General features: G+C 41.5%; 1 protein-coding gene across 1 annotated transcript; it reads right to left on the bottom strand.

The window, feature by feature from the left end:
- Positions 1–5,370: 5,370 nt before the first annotated feature.
- Positions 5,371–11,517, bottom strand: PLK2 (polo like kinase 2). The gene is made up of 14 exons (XM_027101074.1): positions 11,006–11,517; positions 10,317–10,424; positions 10,059–10,175; positions 9,729–9,858; positions 9,367–9,454; positions 8,796–8,891; positions 8,488–8,686; positions 8,243–8,390; positions 7,787–7,884; positions 7,356–7,485; positions 6,883–7,123; positions 6,632–6,761; positions 6,285–6,395; positions 5,371–6,152 (listed from the first exon to the last, which is right to left on the bottom strand). Exons 1-14 carry the CDS (start codon positions 11,273–11,275, stop codon positions 5,961–5,963), a joined length of 2,058 nt encoding a protein of 685 aa, XP_026956875.1. The 5' UTR covers positions 11,276–11,517; the 3' UTR covers positions 5,371–5,960.
- Positions 11,518–11,670: the final 153 nt, after the last annotated feature.

Raw genomic sequence — 11,670 nt, 5'->3', positions numbered from 1 at the left:
TGCTCTCACTTTGGGGCATTCCTTACTTGATTCCTAGGAGCATGGTGAATGAAGCAATTAATAATTGAAAAGCTCTAACGATATTTAATTAGGTACAAAATATACTCTTTACTGAAGTGTATATCACACATTATATTGTGTATACTCTTATTTACTCTTCAGTAAATGATATAAATATAAAACAAAAGGAAATATTAATAAAGACAATATTAAAAGAGGGAAGAAAAAAACTTTCAATCTGATTTCTTGTCTTATTTTTTTGAATGAAAAGAAATAGCTTCTGTTGTAGGTCAAAAAGGGTCAAATATCATCAATATCATATTGTTCATCCTAATAGATTCCAATACAATTTTTATTATTATCCTTATTTTACAGATGAGAAAATTAAGAATCAAGCAGTGTCGTGTTCCTGATACTCAGCATGATGCCATTGGCCCAGTTCAGTCAAGCTTAATATAGCTGATTAAAATTCCAAACTTTTCCTACTACATCATATATTTTTATAATTTGTTCATTGTGGGTTTTGTTTTACCACAAATGTTTCTTATTTGAGGAACTGACTTTTTACCACAAGTTTTGTATTTTAAACAAGAAATATAACTTGCATATTGTCTTTGAGGTTAACTGTAATTTCTTACACATTAGGACTTTGAAAATGTATTAGCTTTCGTACTTATATTCAGCTCAATTTGATTTTCACTGTCATGTATGAATACGTTTATAAAAGTCCATTTGCAAAGATATTTTTTCATTCAGTTTAAAAATTCTTATGGCATGTTCAACATGATCCCAACTTTAAAGATCATTCGGCTGCCGTTGATTCCAAAGCAGTACCAAAGAAAGGCATTGCTGATTTTATTTCATTTAGGCCTGCTGCCTGGTTTCTTGCAGTACTAATTTGCTACAGGCCTAAAAAAGAGAATTTGTTCTAACTCGTATGGTTGGATTAAAATATCTGATCGTTCAGTATTTCATAGCCGAGATACCTCAGTACATTTATTATTTTCACCTTAACTTGGTAGTGAAGTTATTGTACCTCAATCATTAAAATCAATTTTGCTTTGTATATAATTGTATTATAAAGCTAATCCCAGGGGCAAAATCTATGCATTCTATTCAGTTGAATTCCAAACACTGATGAACCGTTATATTAAATTCTAACACTGCATATGGGAGTTTAACATTTTAGTTTGAATTCACTAATATAATTAAATTGTGGCAATTCAAACAAAGGGATACTTTCCATTACTAAAGTTAATAAGGCACAAAGAAGTACTAGAGGAAAGCATGAGTCTATTCATATATAGATTAGAATCTCTTGCAAGTCAAGGAAAAACAAAATGGAATCTACAGGTTTCTGTTTATAGAAGAGGTTATTCCAAGCCTTGGAAATATACTAACTCTACCATGCACAGAATTGCTATAAAATACCAACATTGATTTCTCCATGTACCTTATGAAAATGTATCTTACTCATTTTTAAGTCATATCTATTTTCATTAGACTAACGTCTCTCTAGTGTAAAAAAGTCTGATGATGTTTCAAATCACAGAGGCCTAAAGCAAGAGTGACTCATCTTGAGGTTCCTCACTCTATCTTGTTCCTCCTCTAACCTTCCCCTGCCTGTCATCCTCCTGCCTAGTGAACTAGAGCTCTTAGCACTCATGTCACTTTGGGATTTAAGAGGAAGGGAGGATAGAGGTGGTACAAAATTAATGGAAGAGAGAAGTTAAGAAAGAAGGAAGGTATTGGCCTGTTCAAGCTCAGACCCACCCCTGCCCTTCCCTGCTTCGTTCTCCAATAGAAGAATGATTCCTGCAACTACATTCATCAGGGTTCTTTTCCACTAGCGTCCAGTTCACTTGGTCAACGGTAGACTCTAGGGCAAAAGGAAGAAATAATCCAGAATATTTTATCCCTTTTCTTTCCCATCCAGATGTGTACAGGGGTTATCTCAAGCAGTGACTACATTTGCTCCATGATTTCAAACTCCTGGTAGGCAGTGACCACCATAATTCTACTTTCTGCCAGAAACCCCCAGTTCTGGAGTATTCCCACTTTCCCTCTGGGTCTCTCCAGCCAAGGGCGTGGTAGCGGCTTCCTACTGCTGCTTATCTCTCGGTTGCCTCACCGCCTCCTATCTGACTTCCGAGCTCTTCCATTATCTATACAACCAATAGCCTCCAATAAATTCCTTCTCTTTGAAAGTCCTAAAATGACTTGTGCATTCCTGGCTCGCCCATGACTGATACAGAAAGGAAGACTGGAAGGGGCAGAAATGAGTCAGTTATTTTCTTTTCTAGGTAACCAGGGTTACTGTTATGATGGGTGTGGAAGAAGGCAGGGGAAACAGGACAAGAAAAGGGGCAAATATTTATTGAGCACCTTTGATGTACAAGTGCTTTATTATCATTTAATCTTTGTAGGTGAGGAAACTGAAGCTTAGAGAGGTTAGGTATTCTTGAGATCTTATTGGTAATACATGGTTGAACAGGAATTTGAACTTAGGACTGATTCCAAAGCTTTTCCACTGCAGTACACTTCCTATCTAGCAAACATAAGGTTACATTCAAAAATAGTTCTTGAAGGTTGGTTTTTCTGGGTTTTTTTTTTTACTACTTTTATGAAGTAGTAAATGTCAAATAACTCAGGATCTGAGTCCTGCCATGGTCACACCACACTTAGCTGAAGTTAGCTATTACTATGCAGCAAAACTGAAGTTTTACATCTTAAAAGATTGCCTTGTATCTCAGCCTATAGACTGCCAGGATTGGGGATGGCTAAGTGAGAAACATTCTTGAGGACCGAAGGTGTTCATCAAGCACATCTGTTATTTGGGAGTTGTTTTTATGGAATCCAGAGTCCTTGATTTTGAAAAGTAGAATTTATTTGGGAATTTTTTATCTTCTTTCCTTCATTGTAAAGGTTTATCAACACTGTTACGTTTTACATAGATGTCCTCAGTACCAAAAAATAAAAATGCTGCTGGGTAGAAGGGATGACAGGGACCCATTTTTGTGTGCTCTCATCCAAAGCCTGTTTACTCCCAAATCTTGCCCGCTCTTGAGATGTAGACATGTATATCCAACTGTTTTCTGGACCTGTTTGAGCGTCCTCACACGAGTTTGATTCAAGCTGTCCTAAACTCACTGTATTTCCCTGAATATCAGGCTCTTCCTTCTACATTCCTAATTTATTTCAGTTAATGACCCTACAGTACACTGCCTGCCCGCCATTGACTGCCAATCATCCTAAGGCCCACCTTCTTCCTCAGGCTCCACATTCAATAAAGTGCCAAATCCTATTCAAATCAACTTTCTAAGTCCCTCCCAAATCTACTGTCATTTATTCATTCAATATTTGATTGCCATATGCCACCGTACTGGGGATACTAAAATAAACTATTGGTAGACGGGCCAAAGGAGACACTACCTAACTCTTTATATGCTCCTTTTTATAAAGTCCTTTCTCACCTGGATCACAACATTAGTATCTTTACTGTTTGGGTCATCTTTCTCCATCTTCTTCCCCACCCAACTTGCTTTAATAAATTTAATAAATTTATTTAATTTATTTATAAATTTATTTATAATTTATTTAATTTAATTAATTAATAAATTAATAATTAATTTAATAAAACTGAAATACTAGGTCACTTGCTTCCTTAAAATCTTTCAGTAACTACAAATAGCCTTTGGTGCAGCCTAAATGCCTTGTGATGGAACTTGGGAGCACGTCAGGTCTGTTTCTTCCAGCCTTTACCTATGATGCTTCAGACTTACACATCCACTTCTCCTGTGAACTCTTTCACCCTCGGGCATCTATATATGTTATTCCCACTGCTTATAATACCCTTCCCCATCTCATACCTTTATTTAACCCTCACTCATCTTTCAAAACCCAATAAAAAAGAATTTTCTTCTCTGGAATCTCCTGCGCAGCCACGCCTGCGGCTCCTTCCCCACGATTCCTGTTCTTGGTTCCCACAACACCCAGTACATATCTTTATCATAATGTCACAGCACTTATCAGACTACTAGACAAATGTCTCCTCCACTCTGCTGTGATTTCCTCAAGGGCAGGGAGAGGTTTGGGCTCACTCAGCATCTCCAACACCAGGCCCTGGATTTGGCACACAGGAGACCCTCAGTACCTACAAGAATGGATAAGTACCTAATTTTGAAATGGTGAAGTAATATACAACCTAACACTGTAAAACTCAAAATGAAAGCACATTTTTTACTATTTACAAACTCCTACTTCTACCTCTCTGCTCACAAAGATAAAAATAGATTCTACTTTTGCACACCCAGCTATGAGTGTGATTATCCAGTTTTCTTCAGCTATTACTATTTTCTTCAGCTATTACCATAAACCATTTAACAGAGGCTGAAGCTGTACACGTGGCCAGAGAACTCCAGTCAGCAGGAGTTACTCTAGGAACTGTGGAATATCCATAAACAGCTCTCCAGATTTGACTTTTATTAATAAAGCTTATCAGGGGCAGTTTGTAGTAATTTTAGAAAACTGTAAAATTACAACCACCATCTCTCCACTACTCTGTACAGGATCCTAGTGCAAACAGAGCCTGACACATGAGAGAGTGCTGCTTTTCTCAGGACAATATTTTCCTTATAGTGGGATTACAATTGAACAGAAAAAGTATTTGCACTTTATACAGGTCACTGTAAGTTCAGAGTAACAGGGAGCAGCTTTGTACACCTGTCAAAGGAGACATCCCACTGAAAGAGAAAACTGTCTCAGATTTACCCCTTGGATAATTTGATAGTTTAAAAGATGGGCTTAAAACCAAAGCTTGGTACCCTTACCATTCCCCATCCTCCATGCACCAGAAGGAAAATGACTTATTTACAAAGTACTTCTCACTACTGGTGGCAACGGGCGTGTTTAGGTAGGTTTAAGCTGAGTTATACATTTAGGTGGTGCAAGCATTATAAAGTACAGAGTCCTGCCCACATTAAGATAAACTTCCGGTACCTATTGACACTTAATAACAGAGATCCGTTTACACGGGATTACTCTAGCTTTTAGCTCCAAGCTAAACGAGTTTTGGGGAAATACTCCAGAGAGAAGTTGGGTTTGGATTCAGTAGGAGGCCTATATTCTGGTTGTGAAAAGAGTGGTATTTTTGTTACACTCTTCTCTTCTCAAGCTAGATCTACCAGAGAGCATATGACTTCACTTCAGGTATTAAAGACTGACTTCCTAGAAATTATTATCAGCAAAGTTAAAACTCTAACTTTCTAGCCTGCTTCTGCACTCAACGTCCTGCCAAAGAGTGCCAAGGATCCATGATCAAAGAATGCTGGGATGCAGTGCTGGGGCCACACCAAAGACGGGAGATCACTGTTTCTGCTTTTTCATACTCTTTATTGCCAACAGTTTAAAATGGTCAACATAAAAAAAAAAACTGATAATAAATACTGCTCTTTGGGCTGTAATAAATAAAAAGTTTATTAACAAGGAATGCACTTTTCCAGCCACAAGTGTCTTCAAAAAAAAGAGAAAATTATATATGGCCATAGTTCACAGTTGAGCAGCCAAAAGCTGCTCCAGTTACAGCCTTTCAACAACACGGGAGCGTCCTCCCTTCTCCCTCCCCTTCAGGAAGTATATTCACAGTCCCAAGTCCTCTGTCTGAAGTGCTCTCCACAGAGAGAAGTTAAGTCAATGCACCTTTCTGCGAAATTGTCTGAAAAACCTTTTGAAACAGGTACGTCAAGGAAAACTGCATTCGGGTTCACTCTCAGCTTGTCCAAGGTCCAGAACTGTGTGCCTCTGCCCGGTCTGGTTCCACCGGGTCCAGCAGGCCACGGAGGAATTGTTTTCGTACCACCACCTGTCCACCTTCTTCAACGTGCTGTAGATCATTCTACTGGCTTCCCTGTAGATCTCACAGTGGAAAAGAGGAGTCCCATAGGATCCATTCAAAAAGTCTCTCAGTTACACCTCTGTAAGAGCATGTTCAGAGCATATTCCATTCGATTTTTTAATTCTAATGAACAGCCAGACATCAGCAGAGTTGTCAGTCTAAACGTTGTAGATATCCTGTCCTCATTGATGTAGGTGAGAAGGTATTCTTCATTTTGGCTACAGATGATTATTTTCGTATGATCGTGGTAGAAATTCACCTTTAAAAAGCAGACACAGATATCAGATCTCTCTAAATACTCAAGATGTGAAGAGTTTCGTCAATGATTAGATTGGCTAGGTCAAAATCATTTGGGGACCTAAACACGTGCTTTCCTCAAGGGTTCATTTACCTGAAAGGTGCCATCGTTGAAGAGCATCATTAAGGCCTTATCAGATTTTAGCCACTGAAGGAGGTAGAGCCGAGGTCTTCGAACATCCGTAACACTAGGCAGATCTCCACCCTGGGAGAGATTGGGAGACTTAGTGCCTATAAAAGCTTTGCTGTGTGTGCACTCAGTTCTTCTCAGCAAATGCCTATCAAACTTAAGCAAGTGCCAGAGTGGCCTGGAGATTCTGATCCAGTAGACTGAGGGCGGGACACAAGAGGCTGCATGCCTTAAAGCGCTGAGGTTACACAGATGCCACTGCTCTGTGGACTACACTGCAAACATCACTGCTGGAAAGCCACGGTACTTACATCCATGAGGTTTTCCTCCATGTAATGAGAGAAGTATTTCAGCACCGTCACTTGACTAATGAATTGTTCGGGGGCATCTGTTGCTGGGAAAACAGAGCATTGGCCAAGCTCTGCATAATAGTGAACTGTTCTAAAGAACAGGAACAATACGGAGAAAAGAAGGAAAAACGGAAGTAGTTAGTCACTATTTTCAGATTTCCTTAGGGCAAAATTAAAGAACTGACAGGGCTTCCTTAACTGAACACGCTTACTTTTTATCTGGAAGGAGGCTCATGTGAGCACCGTTGTTGAAGAGGACGCCTACAGTGTGGTCTGAGAGCTGGTACCCAAAGCCATATTTATTAGAGTAGTCGACCCATTTGGTGACCCACTGAAAGGAAGTGCTCAGCTGCTCTTTGGGGATGCAGTCAGCTTCTGGCATGTTTTCTAGACATCCTCGAAGGACTCTTGCCACTGTGTCTGCGACACTTCCCATGGTACTGTCCTCGAGGCCTGGAAAGTCAGAGAAATTTAGAAAATAATTAACAACAAAACCTCAGGCTATGGTAGGTGCTAAGTCTCCCTTCACTAAATCTAAGGAGGGAGGACTCAAAATTGTTCCAGTCCTCTAATTTTGCTTCTTCTATGTTAAATCAGGCCAAAAACCAAACTGACGTCAGTTACTTAGTATTGAGCACTGGCATTCAGAGCGTCCTTATTTAAAATGCAGTTGACAACCACTTACATTCACTGCTGCTGCTGCAGCTGCCAAGTGTTCCTCTGACTATCATCCGAATAGCATCTCCAATCTGCTGCTTGTTTTCCACTGCGGGTGTTCCAGATCTGGCAACTGTAGTGGTAGGTGGCTGGAGTTCCTAGAAGAGAGAAGAGCCAGGCCATGGTCAAGCTTTTAAAATTCATTTGGGGTTGAGAATTCTAGTTTAAGATGAGATTGTGGCAATTAGTAGGAAAGCTTATCAAAAAGCAATGGACACAAGCCAGGTAACAGCTATTTCGGTAACTCAACTGCATGCATTGTTAAACTAAGAGATAAAAATCTTCCCTTTTAAAGGGTTGGGAAGAAAACGTTAAGTAAATATGTGATCCAAGCGATAATTAACGAAGAATGAAAAGGATATAAAGTGTTTATAACTATTTTACTCTTCTTTAGCATACCTCATCTGTCCTATGTTTGCTGGGTTGCTGAGTTATCGAAGTCTTTTTCAAATCATGCCTAAGCTTGTAAATTTCTTCATCTTCTTTAGCCACTTTATCTGTAAATCAAGGAAAAGAATTATGAGCATTATTCTATCCAAACAAGGTAGAAACAGAGCTAGCCCTATTTCCTCCTTTGGCATTAATAACCAACTTAAGAGCATCCAAGGCAAAACCATCAGCTTTTACTTTTCTCTTTGCCATCAGCTGCAATTATGCAAGAAGCACATTTCAATGCCTATGAAACAAAAAGCTATCCACCACAATTTGCAGTGTGGATTTTTGACGCTACAGAAAGTCAAATAGTATACAAACATACAGGCCAAATTATGTTCATATAAAAGCCTCTTTTAACTAACTTATCAACTTTATATATAATATTGGACACGGAAGAACAAAAGAAGTCTCACAACTTACTGTGTGTGTCAATATATCTTGCTTTGTCTTTTTTGCCACCAAAAAGAGCAGCAGCTGCCTTCTTAAAGAAATTCTTAGCTGGGCTTGACAAGTGGAAATCTGGAACTGTATGACAACAGCTAGAAGAGAGTCTGTCTGGAGTGAAGCCCTATGGAGTAAAAGACAAGATCTTCAGTAACCTGCTGGGAAATTAGGATCAAGAACATGTAATAAAAAGACGCCAAAAAAAAAAAAAATGCACCAACCTGCAAAAAAAAATCATGTCGAATGATGTCATCCAAACTGGGACGATCTTCTGGATTTTTGGACAACATGCTGGCTATTAAGTGCTTAGCAGGAGCCAGCAATGAAGACGGCATCGTATACCTTGCTTCTCTTATGCACCTGTAAGTTTCTTTCAGGTTTGTAGTTTCAAATGGGGGTCTTCCTAATAACATTGTATACCTGTATGCAAGGAAACACTTCTTTAGGAACGGTCAAAAAGCGACTCTTTTCGAGTGTTAAAAACCTACATCCAAATTTGCTTTTTGATTATTTTGGTGCGTTTACTTACATTACACAGCCTAAGGCCCAAATGTCTGATTCACAGCCGTGTCCTTGTTTGTTGAGGACTTCAGGAGAAAGATAATTTGGGGTACCACATATCGTTCTAGGAAAACAAAATATGAAGATCTCATTAGGAACTATTCTACTGTTTAAACTTAGTTCTCTGGATAAAACCTTAAAAGCACTATGCTGAATTTCTATTTGGAAACATCTGACTTTTGATTTCTGGCATGTAAACAACTGACATTTGACCAAGTGACTTGGTAATTTTTTTTTAATGTGTGTACAATTTTTTTCAGCCACATGACAAAGTGTTTTAAGCCAACTGAGAACAGGTACAGCAGGACATATTTATATATTTCAGGCAAATATAAGACAGATTTGTTTCATAATCAACTTATAGGCATAAGGTACTCTGCCTGGTCCATAGTGGCACTGGATAAGTGTTTCCTTCAATTAACACTGTAGCGGTTTATAGATTTTAGTATCAACTGGCCTTTGAAACATTAACTGGAAAATAAAAAGGGCATATTTGATCTCCACAAAACCCTATCAGGATGTATCCTTCTGACTCTTACCTCCTTCTGTGTTCCAAGGGTTCCAGCCTGGCTGCCAAACCAAAGTCCCCAACTTTTAGTTCCATGGCTTCATTAATAAAAAAGTTTCCTAGATGATTAAAAAAAAAGAAATCTGAATTCCCTTGGAAAGCTGTTCTAACCAAGTACACACACATCCACTCAACAGGCAGGCAGCCAGTTGCTTCAAGTGAAAGCCATCATTCATAAGCAAGATTGCGCTGGTTAGATCCCAACTAAGCCATCATTCATAAGCAAGATTGTGCTGGTTAGACCCCAACTAAGAACATTAATATGTTAAAAAAAGGGAGAGAGACAGCACACCTCTCTGACACAAAAGTCATCATTCGGAGTGAAAGGCTTACCTAGTTTGAGATCTCTGTGCAAGATTTCTTGTTCATGAAGGTACTTCAGTCCAGACACAATCTGCCTGAGGTAGTATCGGACTTCCGGCTCTGTCAACACCTTCCTTGCTTTCAAGATATGAGCCATGGACTGGGAAGAGGAGAAGGAAAAAAGAGAATCTGTCAAACAAAGTTACCAAAATCAGGGGTTTCCTTGTGCAGGATGAGTGATGAAAGTTAACGCTGCAGTGTAATAATTACCTCCACAACGAAATTCCCAGATAAAGTTCAGTTTGAATGCCATGTCAGTTTGCGGGAAGTAAATGCATTCAAATAGGAGTGAACACTTACCCTTCTACTGCAATATTCCAAAAGAATGTAAATGTTTTCTTTATCCTCAAAGTAGTGGTAAAACTGCACTACATGCTTGTGATGGAGAATTCTGTGAAGCTCTATTTCTTTGTCAATCTAAAAGAAAAAAGCAAGATCAGTCTTATTAGCCTCCCTCACCTCTGAAAAGCCAGTCTTACACATGCAGAAGACATTTTCCTAAAAGGGAAGGGCCATCTTGCACACAAAGAAAATACTTTACTCAACAGTCATACACACCTTTTCCCTTTGATGAGGTTTGGCCACTCTGCTGTGAGGAATAATTTTTGCAGCGTAGACTTTGTTGTTTGTCAAATCTGTCATCTCGTAACATTTTGCAAAGCCACCCTGACAGGAAACAAAGCCGAGACGGAATTGAGTATGGCAGGGACATGGACGGCAGATTTATATATATATATGTAAATGAGAAAGAAAAGCAAAAATATGGGAGAGGAAGGGCGGACAGAGGGATGCGGTCTACTTTTTTAAAGCTCTTTCACGAAGGGAAAAGCATTCCTGAAAACAGTAAGTTAAAACAGTGCCCCTTCTCCCTTTACAGAGAGGAGCTTTCCGGAGGGGGGCTTGGGGTTGGGGAGATGAGAAATAGGGTATGAAGAGACTTGTCAAGAAAATCCTCTGTGGGGGCAGCTCGAGAGAGTTAGGTCTGGTATAGAAAGCCCTCGCTTCTGGCCTCAAGATCAATGTCTTTGGGCGGCGGGACGCAGACTGAGCCGCGGCTAAGGATGTGAAATCGATCCCGGCGCTGCCAGCGCACAAAAGCCAGAGGAGGGCAGGTGAGCAGCCCACGTCGCGCCGGGATCGGCCTCCCGAGACGCCGAGAAGCGGTGGGCGCGGCGTCCGGCCCGGCCCGGGGAATGCCCGGGCAGACCTCCCTCCCGCCTGGCAGCAGGGCGCCCGCCGCTCGTCACCTTTCCCAGCACTTTGCCTCGGCAGTAGCGCTTCCCCGTGGTGGGGTCGACGATAATCCTCGAGATCTCGGCCCCCGAGTGCGAGTGGTGGTGATGGTGGTGCGAGGCGGCCGGCTGCACCTGCACCTGGGGCTGCGGCGGCTGCGGCTCTTCGGGGGGCGGCTGCGGCCGCTTCTTCTTCGAGTCCCCGCCGCAAGCCTTGCCCAGCGCCTGCTCGCACATCTTGGTGCCAGCTGCCGGCTGATAGGTGATAGTCCGCAAGAGCTCCATGGTCCCCTCGCCACCCTGCACTGCCCGCTGCCACCTCCGAGGCGCGGACACGCGACCGAGCCGGCCTCTACCCTCGAGCCCCAGCCGCAGGCACCAACCTCCCACGCCCGACGCCTTCGTTCACTTGTACGAGTGTGAACGCCCGGAGAAGTCTTATATACGGGCGGAGAAGGGGGCGGAGAATCGAAACGGGATGCTACATCACGGGTGACGCCCCGCCCACCGGCCTCAAGAGCGTCCGGGGCCGAGCGGGAGGTTGCGACGGGCTGGTGGCTTCCAGCTTGCGAGCTGCTTGCCGGCCGCGGGGAGCGCTCACCCCGATGGGGAGGCGGACACAGGCGTCCGGCCGTCCACGTGACCGCCATCCCATTCTTGGAATGTTCCGAGCTTCTGGG

This window comes from Aethalodelphis obliquidens, unplaced genomic scaffold (genome assembly GCF_003676395.1).
Source record: "Aethalodelphis obliquidens isolate GAN/ISIS:26980383/991018 unplaced genomic scaffold, ASM367639v1 scaffold4, whole genome shotgun sequence".
Lineage (NCBI taxonomy): Eukaryota > Metazoa > Chordata > Mammalia > Artiodactyla > Delphinidae > Aethalodelphis > Aethalodelphis obliquidens.
This window is presented reverse-complemented; position numbering and strand designations above follow the sequence as displayed.